Consider the following 22,265-nt stretch of genomic DNA (forward strand, 5'->3'; position numbering starts at 1 on the left):
CAGGTGCCAATGTACCACAGGTGGTACCCCTACCACTGGTTGAAAAGCCCTGTGCCAAGGGATATGTTCTTAAAAAGCGAACTGCTGTAACTGGGTACACACCTACCAAATCTCGAACTTCCAAATGCCAACATCAAAAAGCTGGATGAAAGACCATCTTGATAAAAATGATAAACAGACTCAGAGAGAGTCCATTTTCTATTCCGGATTGAGGCTAATTCAGCTAAAGCCACTCAAGAAGGTCCCCGCTGGATTTTACAGGGGAACCAACTGTCTTGGGAAGACGCCTTCAAGGGTGGTTCTCCAGCTGCTACAGCCGATGTCTTTTTGACAAGGTTGCCCGTCCTGTATGCTGCAAGCTAGGAAACTCAATGGAAGCCCAACTCTCCCCACCTTCCCCCAATTCCGGTGAATGGACACTTACTCTCATGTTCTTCGTGTATCACAATATTCACGTGGTCAATACACGACTGGATGTCATTCCACGTCAGGAACTCAGGTCCCTCACTCTGCATCTGAGCCTTAAGCTTGAACAACTCATCAATGTACCTGTTTAAGCCAAAATACAAGATAAGACTTCAAGAAGCACCCCTGAAGACATGAACAGAAAATACAAACACGGGAGCGTGGATTACCCCAAACATCTCTGTGTTCTCAAAAACCCAGTGAAAGGCCATGGCATCGGAGCGGAGCAGGTCTGGAACTGACCATCATCTGGCAAATGAGCGTTTAGGATGTCTGAATGGGTATGGATCGTGAGAATGAGAAGGTTCTTCGGGGGAGGGGCTGGAGCCCTGAAGACTGCCAGGGGAAGAGAAAACAAGAGGGATTGGGGAGCCAACTGATCTGAGGGAAGCCAGAGGCCATGGGGCAGATATAGCCGGGAGGGCCAGTTAGAAACCACAGCTTAGGCAGCCATAGTTGGAGGCGGAGGCGCTGACCGGACAGGGGCATTAACAGAAGGCCGACCTTCTCACATCAAAACCTGAAGAGAGTTGCTAACGCACAGGCTGAAACCTGATGGGGAAAAGATCGGGCAGGGCAAGCTGGGATGTTTGGCTGGGACCCTAAAGAGCAGTTGGGCTGTGCAGGGTTGGATTCCAGCTTTTGGGAGGCTTCCAGATCAGCCCCAACAACCCAGGGCAACCTTGGCCAGCCAGGGAAGAACAACGCAGCAGTCAGAGCTGTCTTCAGGCTTGGGGAAAAAAGGGAGGCACAAAGATGGAGCCCTACAGAAGACGAGGCCCTGGTGACACTCCAGTCTGCTCTACATGGGGCTGCCTTTGAAGACTACTCAGGAGTGGCAGCTGGTGCAGAATACGCCGCAGGAGGAAGACGGAAATTATCAGCTAACTTTCCCATTCAAAAAGTGTAGCTAGTTTTATGCTGGAAGTGCCTTTACAGTGTGGAGCATGACTGCTTGCAGGACTGTGCACTTGAAGCAGAGCCGGCCGCAGGCAGGTTCCCAGCAGGGATCCGGAGATATGAGATCAGAAGAGGGAGGCAATGTTTCCCACGGTACGATCCATCCATTTGGAAAAGAAGTCAGGGTGGAGGTTTTTCTGCATGCCTTTTATTAAAGATGATTTTAAGAACTGAACTAATCACGGGTTAGGGTTGGATAAGGATTTTATGCTCATTTTGGGGTAAATTACCATAAATCCATGTGACATCATACGTAGGTAAATTTTTTTTTAAAAAAAAAACAACCCTAGTGCTGCCTGCCTTTGTCTCTCTGATAGATCATTACGCCACTCACATTTTTCATACCAGCAACTGACCTCCCAGACTTTGCAGCTGTCAGCCTCCCAAAGTAATCTGAGCAGGACCCAGAGGAGGGCTCCAGGTCTGCCCTCCTGTAAGAGACCCCGGCCGCCCTCCCAGCCTCGTGGGCCTCAGGGAGCCTCTTTCTAAGTTTTCTGCCCCGGGCTTCCCTCCGGGCTCTGCTGCGCCTGCTGGGCTCCCGACGGCTTCCGGAAGCCTCCTGCTCCAAAGTCCCTTCGCTGGCTCTCTTCAGCAGCACTACGTGATTCTGTCTACAGCAGAGACTCTGCTCCCGTCCACTCCTGTAACTCCTCCCCTTACTGGTACCGCTACCTCTACGGTCCACAAGAGACCCTCTCTGGGGTGACAATATGGTCACACGGCCGGAACTGACCTCTGGGAGTTTTCATCCTCAACGTTGGTCAGGCCTATCACAGGACTGCTCAGCTGCTTCCACACCATGCTCTTGTCCCCCGAGTCCAAGGCTCGGTTGATCAGGGCCACCGAGGAGAGCATTTCCACAGCCACCAACAGCTCTGGGTGTGTGAGTTTACCCTGAAAAGAGAGAGGATGCACGAGGGCCATGCTGGTTACAGTTTAGTAAACAGAATTATCTCTCGCATTAAATCGGTTTAGCAACTCTTTGGCTCATTTTCGTTCCCTTCTTCATGACAGAAGAAACGGGGAGAAAAAAACACTTAAGTGGGCAATCCTGACACATCTACACCGCTTGAAAGCTGCAGGCCCCTCCCCCCTCCTTTTCCCTTCCAACTGGCACAAGCGTTCGCTTCCTGCTAAGAAGTCCTCAGCCCCTCCTAATTGTGGTCAAATAGATCTTAGAGGCAGACAAAGCCAAATGCAGGGTGGTTTTCCCAGAAACGTCTTCAATTAAAACTCCATCTATGAGTCAACTCCAGAGAATGAAGTGGTCTGCTGGACAGATGACTGATGCAACAGCTTCTTTCCCAGCACTGCTGGGAACATCTATTTATTATTGCAACTTAGAATTGCAGCCACCGTTGGCTTCTCATCATGTGATCACAGCAGATAAACTTGGATGAAAACATGCATCTCCTCCATCCACAAACGTATGACACTTGTCTATGCATTTAAGGACAGTTGATGGTTGAACTTCAGGACACAAGCCATTTACTTACATCTGGACTCTGTTGCTGCAGGGTGGCCAGTTCTTTCTGGTACAACTCAGCAGCAAAAGGATAAACTGGAGGCAGCTGGGCCTCAGGATTCATCAACTCCACAACAGTTTTCTCAGAAAGGCCATTACGGATGGCCACATTGATCTGTTCCACCGCTGCCAGTTCTGGTGGGACAAAGCAGAGAAAGCCAATGTCAGGTCCACCAGTGTACTCTGATGTCCAGGCATCATGCTAAGGAGGGGGGAGGGAAATGGCATGCTTGGGGTTTTTTGCTTTTGCCGTAGGCTTGGGAATTAGGGAGGGGGACTGTCTTCAGAGATGGGGCAGACTCCCTCCCAGCCAGTTCCTGCCTGCTTCCAAGGCTGTCGTGCCCTGAGAGTGACCTGTTATCTGCCCAGCACCTCAGCATTCTCAAAACATCTTCTTTGCATCACATTGGCTACCGATGGACTGGTTGGGGGGTTGGGATAGGGGAAAACAAAAGAATTGCTTTATGCTTTGTGCGGGACCTTCAGATTCCACCTGACTCTACTGCAACCACTTTCTCTCAGTAAAAGTTCTTTTGATTCAACTCAATGGATTCAAGAGTTTTGCTGAGGGGACGGCTGGGGCAGATCCGACAGCCAGCCTCAGGAGCAGAAAATATCCCTGCTCTGGTTCACATTGCCCCAGGCTGTTGCCATGCTCCTTACACAATCCATGACATGTGCGGGCAGGGAGCATAGCACAAAGTAGCAGGATCCATGATTTCTATCCTGAAAACAATACATCTGTTTACAATTTAGGATTAAGGTTAGAATCCTAACCCTAATCCTAAAATGCAAATAGATTTATTGCAAACTACTAGAAAGCCATGCTCACAGAAGCTCTGCATCCAGCAGCAACAGATACAGGTAGTCCTCGACCACAACTCAGCCCAAATCTTCTGTGGCTAAGTGAGGCATTTGTTAAGTGAATTTTGCCCCCTTTTACGATCTTTCCTGCCACATTTGTTAAATGAACCACGGCAATTGTTAAGTTAGGAACATGCTTGTTAAATGAATCTGGCTTTGCCATATAGTTTGCTTGTCAGAAGATCACAAAAGGGAATCGCATGACACCCGGGCACGGCAACCGTCGCATCTGAATTTTGATCATGACCATGGGAACGCTAACTGTGAAAAACAGTCATAAGTCACTTTTTCCAGTGCTGTTGTAACTTTGAACGGTCACTAAACGAGGTGTTGTAAGTGGAGGACTACCTGTATCTTGCTCAAAAATGGAGTCCTGTGACCTACCGTTTGGATATGTTTTCTGAACTTGAAGGGTTATTATATGTCTGATATGAAAACTGGAGTTTCCTACCTCACCATCTTCAAATTCTACAGGAGGGAGGATAAAATAGCATGTTTGACTATTTGAAAGGATTCAAAAGATAACAATTCCAGAGGACTGGAAAAGAACTGTGGAACTTTCATCTCCTGATTCATTTGAGGTCTGCTATATTTTGAACTGGTATATAGCAGGAGCTTCATAGATTCAATGCAGTTAGATAAGTTGTTTTTTTTCCAGACAAAGAAGTCTTGACTGTTGGAATGCGCTTAGGCAGAATCCAGGACTCGGGTTCTTTCTAAATGTCGGACCCAGGTTTAAATTCCAGGGATCTAGATCTTGTACTTTCAAACTAAGAAACATTTAGCTGGCTTCTTCCTGGCCTTGAAAGATGGGGACAGTTCTGTCAGCCTGAGAACTGTTAGCTTCCAACTTATCAGATTGATTTATGTGACCATCTGTCACAAATACCTAAGTTTCTATGAAGATTCTCAATGATCATGGTTGCTCAAAGGATCTTTTCAGAAGCTTCTTCAGTTCTGCTGAATGGTGGGGAATGGAAGGATTTAACTGTATGTTTCTTAGTAGTCATCTGGTTGTTAGCACTCTGAAGGTGTGGAGCTCTAAGAGCTAATGACTGACTTTGGGAGTGCTATTGGCTGCAAAGAATATAAATCCTTCCATTCCCCGTCATCCAGCCAGAACCGAAAAAGCTTTTTGGATGAGAAGTCAAATGTCTTCAGTGAAAGCACCAAGGCAGTCCAGTTGCCTTTTGAAAGAAAGCACCTCTGGTACGTGACATAAGGTGCAGCCCAATGAAATCCTTTTCTCTTCAGGTGCTGAGCTGAAATTGAGCTCCCAGAGGCTGGAGCTTCATCCCAACGTTGGCAAAGTCTATGGCGGTTCAGCTGTAGCTATTGATCGCTATGCTATTTCTCTGGGTAGGAGAGTGTAATTGTCAGTGGAGTTGTTAAGTTTGGAAGTCATACTTTCCCTTTTGGCAAATAAGTCACTTCACAGGGCAGCAGGTACAGTTGGCATAGATGTGTTTGAATTCCTTGTAGAAGAATCACCAACTCCTCATATGCCTCTTCCCCTTGCCTTCTTGTAAGGGACACTTGCCTCCGGTCTGTCCTTTATGGACTCCTGTTTTCTGTTCTGCAGTATCCCCAGAATACTTGGAGCCCACCTCAACTGCAAGGACCTGAAAGCTATTTCTGACCTCCACCGCTGTAGATCAGCTTCTCCATCTCTTGCTTCTGGTGGTCATTCTCATCCACTGGGCTTGCTCTTCTATCTGACGGTTTTCCTTCTCTAATATAATCTACTTACTCTGAAATAAACTTTATCTCTCTACCTCTGAGCTTGTAGGACATGGATAGTTTTTTTTAAAAATTTTACGGGAATCAGAATGCTTTCCAACACAACTACTAGTGTGATTTCCCAATATTTTGAAGGGGAACATGTAACTAGGCTGTAAATTGGCCTTAACGTGCTTGAAAAATAAGGAACCCTACCCATCCAGCTGAATGACAAAAGCTGCGCGCTCTCTCTGGGCCCAAATGTATCTATGCTTCTCCTAGATGGGGTTTCTTTCATGCTGAGCTCAGCCTAAAAAGACTTACTCTGCTGGTACTGCTGCGCTGCAGTGTTGGCCTGATTGATCCCGGCCTGCAACTCCTCCTTTTGCAGAGGTCCATCTCTGCCATCCTGAAAATGAAAAAGAAGAGGGTTGGTTTTTTTACTGCCTCCCCTGCCTTTGCCAGGTTGAGGGTGCTCTGCCCTAAACTGCCTCTGAACCAGAACAAAATGAGAAGCTGCAAACAAAGAGTGAAACAGCAACTTCACTCTACAGCCCTTCCGTATTTCCTTGCTACTCCTGTCTCTAGAAATCTGCTTAAGAGGAAGCAGGGACTTTTTCTGGTGCTATCAATGCAAGGGCATCTCAGGAAAAATAATAATTAGGGTGCCCTACTGTGGGTACCGCTCCCAGCACTGATCAGGCACACAGCCCAGTCTGCGTTCCAATGTTGCAGACTTTCCCACAGCAACAGCCCAAGGAGAGCCCAGACCGGCACTGTACTTCTCTTTCCTACCTTTTGCTTCTCTTGCTTCTCGCGAAGAAGCTGCTTGAAGTACCAATCGCTGTTTTCGGGATGCAGCACACGGAGGCCCAGGGCAGCTGAAGACAAAGCTCTGTACAAGGCAGCTGCGTCTCCCTGGTCCAGAGCCAGATCAATCTTAGCTAAGGCTGAACGTGCTGGAGAGAAAGAAAAGGAAATCTACAGGGAACCCAATCAGATTTCCCCCTTCATCCATTGCAATTTTAAAAAAAAGGGAAACACATCCACAGGTTCCTGTAGCCCAGGGGTCACGGCAAGGCCTTCGGAATCAAGAAGGCCTTGTACGGTTCCCAGCTGCCGGTCAGAAAGAAACCGGCTAAGGTTATAAAGCTGCTCAGATTTTGCTGTATTTTGCCCCACTCGAAATTGCCCCGATCATGTTAGCTTTCACTAACAACTTATATAGGAGGAGGATACCAGGCAAAACAAAAATATTATCTGCCTTTATAGTTGCAAGTGCAGCATATGACAAAAGTGAGGAAACATGGATTGTTATATAAATTAATACAAGCAACAGCATGCCAAAAAGTACGTGACTTAGCAATAACAAGGTTTGCTGGCAGAATTTTTCCTGTGACTATGGGAGAAGATATTAGTGGTCCTAAAATACTAAGCAATGGACTACCACAACGCTCTGCTTTGGCGCCCCTTCTTTTCAACTTATACACCGCTGGTATTTAATTTTAATTTAATTTAATTTATTAATATTTCTATACCGCCCTTCTCCCGAAGGACTCAGGGCGGTGTACAGGGCAAGAATAAAACACGGAGTTACAAAAATTAAAAGGTAATTAAATACATGCCCATAAAAACAGTTGATACATAATAAAACCCCAATAAAATAATAGTAAAATACCCCACCAGTCCCCCCTCAGGCCAGGCCGGCTTGTTCGAACAGGTATGTTTTCAGATCGCGGCGAAAGGAGCGAAGATCGGGCCTCAAAGGCCAGTGTCCAAAAAAACCCCAAACTCCTGGCATGTAGTAATTACCAAGAGTAAAACCTTATTGAAAGATCCACTTAGGCACAACAGAAGCAAAGTCAGCTCTGAGGTTTTCCCATGAAAACCCACATAGGTAAACCCCCCCTTTTTTCTGGACTTTTACCCAAGTGGATCGCTGCTATTTTGTCTAACAGGCTGCAGAAAGTTAAAATAGGCAACTCAATGTCTGATCCGGGATCAACTAACAGTGGTGTTCCTCAGGGCAGCGTCTTAGGACATACTCTTTTCCTGATTCATGTAAATGACTTATGTGATAACTTTAAAGCGCCTGTGTCCTCTTTGCTGATGATGTAAAATTGTTTAATACTACTGAAAATTCACTTGTTTTGCAAAATGATATCCACCACGTTTTGAAATAGTCTTCAAACTGGCAACTTCAAATTTTGGTTAAGAAATGTTCAGTTTACATATTGGAAAACAAAACCAGAATGTAAAGTATAAGTTAGGTGGCACTGACCTCATTTTGTTAAGGACCTGGGTATACTCATCCCTAACGATTTATTTTCTAAAATTCATTATAACGGCATTGCTAAAAAAAAAGCACTAAAACTTGTGAATGTAACTCTATGAAGTATTTTTTCCCTGGAAATACCCTATCCACCAAATGCCTTGGTGGAGCAGTGGGCTAATGCCTCCTTAAGTAACACCAGCTGCCTGCAATTAGTGCAGGTTCGAGTCCCACCAGGCTCAAGGTTGACTCAGCCTTCCATCCTTCCGAGGTAGGTAAAATGAGGACCCAGATTGTTGGGGGCAATAAACTGACTTTGTAAAAATGCCGCTTGGGGTGTGTGTGAAAGCCCTAATAAGCAGGCATATACATAGAATGAAGACTATTGCTAAGCACATTTGATTTGTGCTTAGATTGTAAGCTGCCCTGAGTCTTCGGAGAAGGGCGGGATATAAATGGAATTAAAATAAAAAATAAATTAAACTATCGCTCAGTAGAGCTTAGAAAACCTACGTTAGGCTAATCCTAGAATATTGCTCAACTGTTTGGAATCTTTGGCACATAACAGACATTAATACAATTGAATGAACTCAGAAGTACTTTACAAGACAAGTCTTTGGGGATTGCCCATCTGCCCAAGCTTGGAGAGGTAAAACCGCTTTTCCATTTCCATCCTGTCTAAACAACAGAAGGCCTAAGCCAGGGGTAGGCAACCTCGGCTCTTTTATGACTCATGGACTTCAACTCCCAGGATTCCTGAGTCAGCATAGCTGACTCAGGAATTCTGGGAGTTGAAGTCCATGAGTCATAAAAGAGCCGAGGTTGCCTACCCCTGGCCTAAGCTTTTCGCTGCTATTTGTTTACTGCATAAATAAGGTAGCTTGACTCTAAAAGGATCCTGGGTGGTTTATATTATCTTAAAAAAAAAAGAAAGCTAAGTGCCAGGATGAAAGCACACCGATTCCAAAAACCAACAGCAGCTCCAGAGGGGCTCCAGAGATACCCCAGCCCCAGGCTCAGGAACCAAGCCGGATCTTAAGGGACTTCTGGAAAGTTTGAAGAGCGGGAGCTGCATGCATCTGCGAGGGGAGTCTGGAAGCATTTAATCACCCGACGCCTTTCAGCTATGCTGCTTATTTCGAGTTAAATTTCTAATTTCAACTTTAGAAGAGGAAGGAAACTATGAGCAGAGCATTCCAGTCAAGCAGGCCCGGGAACGTGGAAGGATTTGCTGCTCCCTGGAGGTGCTTTCACACAAGAGGGCCAGAAAAGGAATCCTAGAATAAACACTTACTATTAACTTGGTTGACGTTGCCCTGAATCTCTGCTTGAGTCAGGAGCTCTTCATACACATCTCGCTCCCTTCCTGCATCCTCGGGGGCAACCTAGAGGCAAACCGGCACCGTTTAGGAACTCAAGAGATCCCCTCAGGCCGATAAGCTCCCACTAGGGCCTCGATGGTCACAGAGGCAGGAGCTGCAAAGGCCTTGAGGCTACACAGAGATCCAGCAGGAGCTTCTTCTTCTAATAAGTAATGGCAGGTAACAAAGCATCACTAAAGATAAAGGTAATTAAATTTGCAAACAACCTCTCAAGAAGTTATAAACTGCCAAAGGTTTTTGAAGGAACAAATGAAAAGTGACGGAAATAGGACATCAACCAGAGACCAAATTATTAACCCAAATTCCAGAATTTCAAATGACATTTCAAGTTGAGGCAGCGTTTATCTAATCTATTCCCCTCACTATTTGGTAACTTTCTAAAAAGCTTTGGGTTTTAAACTTATGTAAATATTACGAATATATTCTAATAGATATCAGTCTGATTTATTGTTAGTTCCCCTGCAGAGACTTACTGAAGTCAAAAAACCGTCATTCTAACTCAGAGGTCCCCAATCCCTGGTCCGTGGACCAGTACCGGGCCACGGCATGCCAGGAAGCGATCCACACAAACAAGGAAAGCCCCATCTGTGAGATACAGGCACCACACAAAGCCACGCACCCTCCGCTCCATGGAAAAACCTTTCTCCACGGAACCGGTCCCTGGTGCCCCAAAGGTTGGGGACCTCTGTTCTAACTAACACAGGCCTTTGGGAGGGAACGTCGGGCACAGGCCCCCAAGGGCCCTCTTGGATGGGAAAGAATAAGTCCATCAAAGAAGAATAAATACATAAAAGGAAACATCCTGCCCCATTATTACTACTATTTTATTAATAATTAAATGTATCTGCTGCCCCTCTCAAGCAGCTTACAGTGAAATAAAAGATACACATCAAAACAATTATAAATTTAGAAACATTAAAATTACAAAAAATTAAAACGAAACTAAAAAAAATCATGGGTGAGGTGGGGGTGGGGGTGCCTTCTGTGTGACTGGACCAGCCACTTCCCAGCAACAGCTTCTCCTTTGGGACCCAATGCCAACCAGCACAGCCATATTTTAAGGCCTTCCTTGAAGGCTAAAGGGGGTGGGTGGGCAATCTCGCCTCCTGTGGCAAGATGTTCCAAAGGGCAGGGGCAGAGGCAGAAAAGGCTCTTCTCCTGGACCCACACCAGCCACAGTTCCTTGGCTGACGGGATCTGCAGTAGGCCACTTCTGCCAGCTCCTCGGATATCCTGGACCCACAGAGGGCTTTCAAGGTAAATGACCAACACCTTGAATTGGACCCGGAAGCAGATCGGCAGCCAGCACAGCTCACATAACAATGAGGCTACACCTGTCACCTGAGCAGCCTCCAGAACTGTCCACACTATTGCATTATGAACCAATTGTAGCTTCCAAATGCTCTTCAAGGGTAGCCCCACGTAATGTTGCAATAATTCAAATGGGAGATGACCAGGGCATCAGTGACTGAGCGCAGGGCCTCACGATCCAGAAAAGGGCACAACTGGCACACAACCCAAAGTTGTGAAAAGGCTTTCCTAGCCACGACTGCTACCTGCTCTTTGAGCAGCAGTCACGAATCTAGGAGAACCCTCAAGTTGCACACCAGATCTGTCTGGGGCACTGCCACCCCATACAGAGCTGAAGATGACAAACCTCTGGATCCTGAGGCTCCACCTGTCCACTATGTCTTAGGGTTCAGTCCAGGCCCCCCCCAAAATGCAACGTAGGGCCCCACTGCTACACCTTGGGCTCTGGTGTGAGAAACACTCAAATATCAGCGGTCCGAATCCACAGCCATCCCACCCTTGAGAGAATGTTACCCTCTTCCGTGTGTTTTCTGCCTTCTCCTGCTTGGCTTGGAAGAGGGTGCCCTGATAGACGAGGGCCAGGGTCTCATCGAGATTCACCAGCACGGCGTTGGGGTTTTGCATGGCCGAAAAGGTCTCAGCGGGAATCTGACGGTCGATGGCTTCATTAATGGCGATCACGGCTGCGTGCACTGCAGGGGAGAAAAGGTGAGAAAAGCTCGGCTCCGCAGTACAGTCCCAAAGGCCGGACTCCCGCCCTGCAGAGAGGCCTGGCCAGAAGAGCCGCTGCGTTTCTCTGGGCCGAATATTCTGCCATTCTGGTACTGGAGAACACACAGCGCGTCTGTAGCCCAGTCTCTAAATTTGGAAACCTCTCCAATAAGAAGAAAGGGGACCCGATTTCCTCTTACATGCTGCTTCGTCCAGAGACAGCTCGTTAGCTAGAATTCCGCCGATCTTGCCAAAGGCAGGCATCTGGATGCCATACTTCTCCAGTTCGCTCCTCATGTTACTGATTTCTTCCTCTGAAACAGAAGGGACAGGTGACCTCTTGGGACGGGCAGCCCCAGGTGCAGGAAGGCAGAGGCAGAGAGACGCCAGGAGCTTCTCCTGCAGGGCTGCTCCTCCCATTCTCGGGCCTGGGCAATCGCCAGGGCCTCCCCGTGGAGGGCTGGTCCTTTGGCAGGAAGCAAAGGCAGACAGAAGGTCCAGCAGATGCCCTTTCTGAAGGTCTTGTAACCCCCCCACCCCCCTTAGTGGGCAGAGCAGCAGAAAGGAAAGGCTTCTCTCACCTGTGAAATCCACTTTGCCATACAGATCCTGAATCTGTGGAGCTAATCCCAGCTTGAACAGGTACAGGCTGAAAAAAGATGGAAAGTCAAGCATACCGAAAGCCCCGGCCCCATTCCATGACCTAAGCTCAGATTTACCCATTATGAATGTCCTTACAAACACACACACACACACACACACACACACACACACACACAAGATTATTCTTGCAAGAAGAGCAGAGAATTATTATTTTTTTCAAAATAAATGTTCATTTGGTCTTGGGTCCAAATGATCAGTGGTGTCTGCTTCATTGGTGCATTTGGGGTTTGCTCGGTCCACGCTGCTATTCTCAGTGGCTGCAAGTGAGGGAGAGGAAGTGCCTCTGCCCAGAGACCCCGAATCCGGACAAGTTGGCTGAGGCCATCAGTTCTGGGGAGCTTATGCCCATGACCAGGGGGTCTCCTTGGCCATCCTGTAGCTTGATGCTGCCTTCTTTGGGCACCTGGTTGGCTTTTGCAGCCAGGCCTTCAGCCCTGATGATTCCCCACTCCCTCCGCTTCCAATACTACCCAGGCCCAACTATGTTTAGTTTCCCGGGGAGAACTATGAAATGTTTAAGTTCATGCTCCTTCCTTCTCTCTTTGGCCTCCTTGGGACTCTGACCTAGCGACTGAGTTGGGCCTGCTTAAAATAAGGGCTTCGTTACACTCCCCCCTCCATTCCCATCTGGTTGGCAGGGCCGGGCGCAGCAGAGTCTTCACCATTTGGGGTGCCCTATGTCTCCCGAGCAGCAGGATAGGAAGAGGGGGCCAATGGGATCATAAAATCCTGAAGGCCAGGGACTAAGGCCCAGGAAGCCCAGATTCTACAGGATCCTCAAAGGTGTTTTTAAGGGCAGGATTGGGATAGGTTAGGGGTAGGGCAACCTTGGCTCTTTTATGACTCATGGACTTCAACTCCCAGAATTCCTGAGCCAGCCATGCTGAGGGAAAGGGGAGAGGTTTCCAAGCTGAGCCATATGCTGGCTCAGGAATTCTGGGAGTTGAAGTCCACGAGTCACTAAAAGAACCAAGGTTGCCTATCCCTGGGATAGGTAAAATGCAGAAGGGGAAACATTGGCAGAAGAACTTCCAACATCAGAGAAATCGTTAAAAGAATTTAAATCCCTTCTTCCCAGGCTTTTTTTCAAGCCCAGGATGAAAATTGGGAGTGCTTGGTCTTTCTTCCAGCCTTCCTACCAACCCGCCAAGAATCCCTACGGATATGCCTTGACCTGGCTATATTTACCCCTCCAAGAGGCTGCGTAAACTGACTTCAGCTGTCTTAATTGCTTTTAGCCGGGCATATAATTTTGTTTCTAAGAGAACAACAAAGATTGCACACAGATGGTTGCCAACCAAAACTGACAAGATAGCTCAATGGCAGAGAAACCCAAAACGAGTGAAAGCAGAGTGAATCTCTGGATGTTTGGCACATTTCACTGTCCTCCTTTTAAATTTTTTTGTTTTCATTAGATTTATAGCTGCCTTTCACCCAGCAAAAAAAAGAAAGTCTACAAAGCGCTTCCCCCCCACTCTTTTATTTCTCCCTCCAACAACTCTATGAGGCAGGTGGGACCGAGGGAATGGGACCGGCCCAAAGGCAACCAGGGTGCTTCGGTCACTGAAGGGCAACTAAAATCTGTGCCATCTGGCTCCCAGTTCCACACTGAAACCCTCAACACATAAGGTAACACCTCAGACCCAGAGTCTCCTTGCCCCAATTTCTGCCCATGGGATCATGTAGGTGCCTAACTGATCAGGTGTATTCATTAAGTCCACTCTAAAGGTAAAGGTTCCCCCGCACATGCGTGCTAGTCGTTTCCGACTGTAGGGGCCAGTGCTCATCTCCGTTTCAAAGCCGAAGAGCCAGCGCTTGTCCGAGGACGTCTCCGTGGTCACGTGGCCGGCATGACTAGACGCCAAAGGTGCACGGAGCGCTGTTACCTTCCCACCGTAGTGGTCCCTATGTTTTTACTTGCATTTTTATGTCTAGGTTGGCAGAAGCTGGGACGAGTAACAGGCGCTCACTCTGTTACACGGCACTCGGGATTCGACCCGCCAAACTGCCGACCTTCTGATCGACAAGCTCAGCGTCCTAACCCACTGAGCCACCGCGTCCACTCTACTGGCACATAAAATCATTTGTTGACTGTGAATTACTAACCTACGACTGTCTTAGGGAAGGAGAAAACTGCTGGGACGTTTACAATTAGGATGCACAAACAAGAGGACAAGCAAGAAGACGAGAAGGCACCGAAGGAGGTCGATTGGCTTTGCTCTTTCTGGCTGAGCACAAGGGACGATCAGCTCGGAGATTACACCCCAGCCGGGTCTGGAGAGAGGACACTGTGCTCTGCTGCAGAAGCAGAGTGAAAGGCGTCCAACAGGGTAAGAGAGCAGAGGGAGGAGGACAGCGGCCACCCATCCCCAAACTGAAGCGTTAAGGCCAGGGCTTCAGTTCTTGGGGTCGTCTTTTAGGTTAAGCAGCTGCCGAAGAAGAATACAACATGACCAACAAAAACTAGCATGTTTTTTTTTAAAAAAAAAGAAGCCAGCATGGCAGACGGTTTCCATTTTTACTGATCACCATGATCATCAAGCAAGCAACCATCTGACTACTGGGCTTAAGTCATGGGCTGCTCCCAGAAAGAAAACATTTTCCCTTGATTAGGACACTACAGAAGTAAGTAGAAACACATTCTGGTATTTGACACTCCCAGGTTGACAGAAAACAAAGGTCCTGAAGAATGAGGAGGATATCGCTTTGAGATCTGGGAGATGGATACATTGATCCTCACAATCTCTGATGGGCCTTCATTTTGGAAGAAACACTGCCAGCAAATTGCAGAAGACAGCTGAACTCACTGTCAAGAGTGATTCGCTTTTCACCTAGTTTCTTCTCCGCTCTTAACTTGACAACAATTGGGAGAGGGGATTGAATTGCCTGGGATGGGAATGGAATGCCAAGAATCGGTCTGCAGATCGTGAAACCCTGCTCATCCTTTCAAGGCCAAGCTGCGCAGGTGTTTAAATGGTCCAGGCAGTTCCCATAACAAAAGGAGCATATGTGATTGGACATCACAATAGACTGAAGGGGATGGCCAAAGGGGGAATTCAAGTTTAATTATGTGGACATTCGAGTGGGAAATTCAGAGCTGGTTTTGCTTCTTTTGTACCAATGCAGTGTACTCGATAAAAGTGTTACTTGTGGGAAGAACAATGTCCCAGGAGTTCCTTTCTTGGATTTGCTAGCTGGACATCTGACACTCACAGATTCATAGGTTGCAGACTGCCTTGGAAAGTTTGAATAAACACAACTATTCACAGGTAAGGTCCCAATATATTTAAATCTTTCATGAGTTAAGTTGCTCCGTCCATCTGATGAAGGGAAGTGCAGCGTATGCCTTTGAAATAAAATCTAGTAGTCTTTTCGGTGATAGCGGTGACAGGGAAACTCTGCACGTGATGGGTTAAAACTGGCATGGGACGTGGATGGCAGGATCATTGGGATGGGCAATACAGGAGAACAGAGACCCACCTATTAGTGCCAGTCAGATGGCCAAATTGTCAGGAAACGTGGTTGGTGATGCAACTGGTGGTGGCAGTAAACTGAAGCAGCCAAGGCCAGGAAGGCTTTTGCACAACTTTGTGTTACGTGCGAATTGTGTCTCTTCCTAGACTGGAAGGCTCTGCTCACTGTCACTCGGTCACTTCCTGAGGTGTAACGGTACATGGGAATGACTTGGAAGACAAGAGAAAGATCCCAAAGCAATGATACCAGTAAAACCATCAAACATTCACATCTGCCTATCCCAGGTCCTTGGGAAGGACAAAATAGGCGGACAGAAATGCCAAATCCAGTCTGAACATCCAGCTGACTGTGCAACAAACAACAATAACAATTCACAAGACCACCTCTCCCTGGCTGTTTCTGCCCATGCCATCAAATCCAGCAAGAGATGAGACTGCGGATCCCACTGGCCAAAGAAAAGGTGGGGTCCTCAGTTGTTCTGCCTGCCCTTTGGAACCCCATTCTCAGGGATTAAATTGGCTTTGATCCTGCCAGCTTTACTGAAAGCTCTCAAGATGTGTTTGTTTGTTTATATTTTGTATTTCTTAACCATCCATCTCCCACAGAGAGGGGCTTGAGGTGGTGTACAATATAAACAAAATTAACATTAAAATTAGAATAACATTAAAAAATTTTACATTCATAAAAGCAACGTTACAAAATTTCAAACGGTGAGTTTGAAAATGGGGGGTTAGCAGTTGTTCATACAGGGAAGGGGTTTCTCCTGGGGCTAGCCATCCCATGCTTCTATTGGCTCTTTGCCCCCTCTGAACGCATGGCTGCAGAGCCACGTTTTGACCCCTTTGCAGAAGGCCCAGAGACTGCGGGTCTTCCTCACCTCTGCAGGCAGGCTCTCTTCCTAGACCTGCCAGTCGCTGACGGGGTCTGCAGCACACCTTCCCAGCCTGATCCGAATGGGACAGGCTGATGTGATGGGGCGAAGGAGGTTCCTAGGTTAGCCTGGGCCAGTGCCATGTAGGGCTTTGTAAGGGTTGATCAGCACCTGAATTGGACACTGAAGCGAACTGGCAGCCAGTGCAGCTGAATTGAATTGAATTGAATTGAATTTATTAAATTTATATATAAATTTTTATATATATATATAAAAACAAATAAATAAATAAATATGCCGCCCTTCTCCCTAAGGACTCAGGGCGGCTCACAACGATAAAGTTAAAAACATAAAATACAAAATTTTAAAAAGAATTAAACAATAAATGTAATGAATATGTAACAATTAACCCAATAAAACCAAATTTAAAACTGTAGTCACTCCATAACAAAGGCCTTACATGTGCCCTTCTTTGGGCACCCTGTGTCTGGCTCGTGTGGCTGCATTCTGCACCAGCTGAAGCTTCCGGATACTTTTCAAGAGTAGCCTCAGGTAGAGCGTGCCTGACCACAAGGTAGAGTTATTATTTAAAGCCTGTTGTCTACTCCGTTGGCTTGGCTCTTCAATGATTATTGTGGTGAGACAGATGACCATTTAGACAGACTGAAGTAAAAGCTCTCTCTACCCGCGACACAATGAAAGGCAGACGGGCAGGCATGTGGCATGGCAGGCGCTTTTGCGGAGACCTGCTGGAGCAGGACTTCAGGGGCAGCCCAGCTGTGAGAACTCCTCTCCTTGCAGATCCTGCCACAGTTATAATGCCCGCTGAGCAGCTGAGGTCACATGGGACCCTCTCCCAGCAGCTGGGAGCAGTACCCAGAGGCGACTGGTGACAGGGTCCTCACGATGGAAGTGGGCCACAGAGACAAGCTAGGGGCGCTGCTGCTGTAATGGTTGCAGAAGTCCCTGGCTGCAAATCTATCAGGCTACGGATACCAAGAAAGACACTGAATTACTTCAAGGCAATTTCCTTTATTCTTCTTCACCTAAAAAAATCTTGCCAAACTAAAGCAGATGCCTTGCCCCATTAAACATAAGACTCCTAGGACATCCAGGGGGGAGCCGTCTTCCCCCTCTTCCTCCCAACCAAACTATCTAAGCTTTGCTATCCATTGTTCCTCTAAAATCCAGCCCTGCCCCTGGGAATCTCACAGCACGATCCCATCACAAAATCTTCATGAGCTCCTGGATACCATCTCGCGGCTAGTAGCTTTTCACAAGTAGCTTTTCTCTCCATGACACTGGGCAGGGAACTACTGGCTCTCATGGTGCCCCATCTGACGCCTCTGCCAGAAGAGCTACACTGATTGCCAGACCCAACCCTGATGCTTGTGATCACCCATTATGCCCTCAACGGCTGAGGACCTGCCTATTTGCAGTACACACACCCCCGCCTCCTCTCGTGACTATTTCTTTGAGGAGGATCCACACTCAGGGCCCAGAAAACAGGTCTGCTCTGCCACTGCACCTGCCTAGGGAAGACCATCCCCCCAAGACATGGAGGGCCCCCACCTTGTCTGCCTTCAGCCGACCTGTCTGTTTTCCTAGGACTGGGACAAGGTAGTTTGGGACAGGTGTTTGGACAGATTCTTTTTTAATGGTGGGTGAAGGGGAAAGGTGTTGTGCCTTTTCTGAATTGTGATATACACACTGCTTGCATTTTACTTTATGTTGCACAGCATTTCCTCTGTATTTATTCAACGTTTAATGTGTTAGGCTGCCCTGAGTGACCCTTTGGACTTAGGCTGTCTAAATGTGTGACCAATATAATGTGCAAGTCGGGCTCGTCTGCCTCCTGACTGAATTCAGAAAGAGTGAAAAACAGAAACCTTCAGGGCTCTCTGATTTCACTGGCTATATCTTTATTTTATTTTTTTAGGTGTTTAGGCCTTCAGTTGTTTATAGTTACGTTGTTTGGATTTGGGCTGGCGTTATTCCTACCAAAGATGTTTTAAAACCCCCACTAGCTGTCACAAGCTATTTAACCACAGCAGAACCTAAATGTAATAGTTAAATAAAATTATTCCCTATCGTGCAAAAATAGCAGTGACGGAAGTGTGACATCCCTTCAAGTATTTGAAAATCGCCACTCTTCAGAACTCCAGTCTCCCCAAGACCCAGCCTACACACCTTTTGGCTGTGGGACGTCTTTGCACTTTCAAGATGTCTTTTCTGCTGCTGACCTTTTCTCCAAGCTGCTTGTGCAGCCCAGACTAGCTCCTTTGCTATCTTCCAGTTTTTGCCTGGTGAGGAATTGTTTGCAACCATGTTTTCAGTCCTCTTTCTTTAGGCCCTCTCACCCTCCTTATGCATCGCTTCCTGTTCCCTGGTTATTAACCCTGCCGGAACGATGCTAAACTCAATTCTCACACAAACAGCCTGATGTCAGACCTAAACACGGCCAAAACAAGAGACAAGTGGGAAGCCATTCTCCCATATGTTCAGCTTGTCACAAGAGAAAAAGGCACAAAAACGAACACTGCTGTCAGAATGGCTTCTCAGCCTTTTTACTATGAATATTCTTATTAGCAGGTTCTAGCTACTTTTCTCTCAGTTGATCCTATTGTATTTGGCCTAGGCCTGTGGTGGCGAACCTATGGCACGCGTGCCACAGGTGGCAGGCAGAGCCTTCTCTGTGGGCACAGGCGGCGGCGCCCCAGTCCTTCAGCTGGGTTTTATAAAACCTTTTCGCTTTAGGCCTCCGCTGCCATGTCCCAAAAAAAGGGGGAGGTTCAATCAATTTCAACTTCTTGTGGGGGAAAAAAAGATCCCGCAAAGTTAGAATTGATTGATTGAAGTTTTTAGTCCCACCCAGTCTGCCATTACCACCACAGCCACGCCCACACAATGCGCCATGCCCATAAAATTGGCCACACCCACCCGACACCCAACGATACATAAGTGGGTTTTGGGTTACAGTTTGGGCACTCGGTCTCTAAAAGGTTCGCCATCACTGGCCTAGGCCTTCTGAATGAATAAATCCAGCCTGCAGCAGTTAACAGAGAAATCCAATCACAGCAAAATCCACTCTTCAATAACAGCACACTCAAGGCAATTTGATTACATAAACTCATATGGATGAGGGTTTATTTAAATTACAGTCCTCAATTAATGAAATTACAACTGTGCTGAACAAAGGGACATACAGTACAACTGGTTTCCAAAATTATGGCTGTTGCCGCGCCCACACTGTCACACAATTGTGATGTGAACTCTTGCCCAATGTTTGCATTTATGATGGGTTGCCAAGTCTTCCACAATCATGTGATCACCATTTGCAATCATCCCTGTCGGCTTCCTCAGAAAGTCAACAAGGAAGCTGGCAGGGAAGGTCCCAAGCTGCTTCATTTTTCTGCACAGCCCCAGGAAGGCAGGGCAGCAACGCATGCCTCTCCGTGCCCACCCCAGGCTAGAAATAAAGACTTTCCAACTTTCTAGTGCCAGGGTGGGGAAGCACGGAAGGAGGGATGATCAGGCCACTGGCTTCCTTTCCACATATGTGTAAGTGGATGGAGGGGAAGAAGAGGAGGTTTTTACACGTGTGTGTATGTGTAAACAAAGAGAGCCCTTGTCCAAGTTATTGCTGCTGCAAAACTTTGTCCTCCATTGTTCCGGATATTTACTAAACAAATCAATGTCTGAAACTGGGTTTTTCCCAAAGTAATTTTTCTTTTAATATCAGCAAATGCACCAAACCTTTGTGAAGTATTCGTTCTTCTTTTAGGACAGACAACAGAAGACAGACCATCAGGCCAGCAATCCTGATCCTGTTTATAATGCTAAATTCTGATTCATAACCACTCCCACAACGATCATGCTACTATTCTCAAGAGGGATTTTTCTTCAACACATTTATATATGTGCTCATTTTATTATGCATTGCAAAAGGTCAATTTTGTCTCTAACCTCAAGATACAAAATCCCCCACATCAACTCCTATATGTGGATGCTATGCAATATTTAAATTATTATATATCGTTTTTTTCTTCTAATCATTCTCTCTAAAACACTTACAAAGCATTATGTCAATATTTTGATGATTTAACAGGTTTCTTATCTTTACCTGAGTGCATGGATACAATAGATGCAGCGTGGCATGTTCTTCCGATCATAGATATCTGTTGTCTCTGGGTAAAAAATCTGAAGAGTGCAAAAAGGGAAGAAAGAGAAAAAAATTATCAATAATGTTCAAATTTGCATTCAAAAAGAACCTTTTTTCACAATGCTTATCTCCATTCAGGGATCTAGGTGGCCTTTAACTCTTGGGAGCAGAGGAAAGACTGCAAATCTTGTGACAAGTGAAAGGAGAGAGGATCGCAAACCCATGCAAAAGTTACTGGTTATGTTTTTAGACTAGAGGACCGCTTCTTGACCTCTCAGCAGCCTTCAATACCATTAACCATGGTATCCTTTTGGATTGGTTCAGGGCAGATGGCATTGCTCTGGTTCACTTCCTTTCTCTGAGGCCAGTTCCAGTCAGGGTTGAATGGGAGCAAGAGATCCAGTCAGATAATTAAGATCCTGCCTCAGCTAGTCCTCCGAAGAAAGCAGAACCCTTGAGACAGGCATTATCTCAAAAGGTCTTATTGAGAGGCAGTGACAGCAAGAAAGCAAAGCAAGATCCTAGTATTTTCCCGCGCGAAATGTTACATTAAAGCATGCCTTACAGACTCCACCCCAACGGCCAAATGTCCGGTTTGATTTCATCCAATCCTCAGGTGCAAAGTTGTTGTGGGAATCAAATTGATAAGTGCAGTTCCTAGGCACCATTCTCAGGGTTTGGGGTTCCTCTTGGCCTCCTTCCCTTGGTGCGGAGATAAGACAGATGGCCCAGGACACAGTCCTTCTTACGTTTATGGCCCGTACCAGCCTCCCCCTCTGCCAGCAGAATAGCAGAGCATCCTCCTCCCCACTCCCACAAGAATGGCAGACCCGAACATAGAAAGAAAAGCCATAAAATAAATGAGGGTCTGACAGATAATTTTCATGATTCCCAGTTACTTGTTTGACCAGATCTTCAAAATTAGCTCTCAAGAGTATTGCAAAATTAGTTTTAGTTATCCAGGTCCTAGCTTTTCTTTGTTGCAAGATGGATTGCTCATTTTGCAGCTCCCCACAAGATTACTCGATGTGAAAAACCTCAGATCTTGGGGAGTCACTTTCCCTTTTGCAGAGCTGAAATCCTCTGGCAGACAGTCCTTTCACTCTAATGGAGCTGAAATCCTTCAGCAGGCAATTCCTTTGTTCCATCCATTTAACGACCAGATCACTTAACAACCACAATAGGGAGTTCTGTGATTGTAGTCACTGAGCAAAACAGTCAGCTGACCATCTCTCTTAACAACAGCTTTGCTCAATGACCCAGATTCCTATCCCAATTGTGGTTATAAGTTGAGAGCTACGTGTACTGTTTAATTTTAGGGTCACACTAAAATCAAGAATACAGGTAGTTCTTGGTTAGTAACTTCAACTGGGACCACAACTTGGTAGTTAAGCAAATCACTTTGACCAGCAAAGTGATCACAAAGTGAAAAATCATGTCTCTGGAACTGTGCTTATGATTTTACTTCAGCCTTCCTTTGCTTTATAGCATCAAATACGATCATGAATAGCAGGGTGAGCCCAAATGGTAGGGCAGGCTTCATGAACTCAATTCATGAGACAGTTAGGTAAATGGGCAAATCTCATATCCTTTTTGTCAGGCAGGAACAACCAGAGTTTAATTAACTTATTTTCTTACTCAAACCTATACGCAGGAATCTTCTCAGACTGAGTTTGTATCTGGGTAAATGTCAGGTGCAAACAATCAAGTAAAGGTCCCAATTTACTGATTTATTGTTTAAGTAAAATATTAAAAATATTTTACTTAAAATATTTTTAAACATAAAATATTTTTAAACATAAAAATATTCTCAAACTAACAGTTTGCACCTGGGTAAAACTACATAAGGTTTAACAGCATTCAAGGAGGATTGAACTTTGTCTTCC

The 22,265-nt window shown here is 46.3% G+C and overlaps 1 protein-coding gene across 1 annotated transcript in view; it reads right to left on the reverse strand.

Annotated features, from left to right (window-relative positions):
• Positions 1 to 22,265, reverse strand: part of IQGAP1 (IQ motif containing GTPase activating protein 1) — a 93,734-nt gene that overhangs the window by 43,257 nt on the left and 28,212 nt on the right. The window contains exons 5-14 of the mRNA XM_083371604.1: positions 20,341 to 20,417; positions 11,791 to 11,858; positions 11,410 to 11,523; positions 11,012 to 11,190; positions 9,100 to 9,190; positions 6,329 to 6,492; positions 5,858 to 5,942; positions 2,922 to 3,085; positions 2,159 to 2,319; positions 425 to 549 (exon numbers count right to left, since the gene is read on the reverse strand). Coding sequence (XP_083227730.1) covers positions 425 to 549; positions 2,159 to 2,319; positions 2,922 to 3,085; positions 5,858 to 5,942; positions 6,329 to 6,492; positions 9,100 to 9,190; positions 11,012 to 11,190; positions 11,410 to 11,523; positions 11,791 to 11,858; positions 20,341 to 20,417 — 1,228 coding nt within the window. The remainder of the gene's footprint in view (positions 1 to 424; positions 550 to 2,158; positions 2,320 to 2,921; positions 3,086 to 5,857; positions 5,943 to 6,328; positions 6,493 to 9,099; positions 9,191 to 11,011; positions 11,191 to 11,409; positions 11,524 to 11,790; positions 11,859 to 20,340; positions 20,418 to 22,265) is intronic.

The sequence above is a fragment of the Vipera ursinii genome (genome assembly GCF_947247035.1).
Source record: "Vipera ursinii genome assembly, chromosome: 11".
NCBI lineage: Eukaryota > Metazoa > Chordata > Lepidosauria > Squamata > Viperidae > Vipera > Vipera ursinii.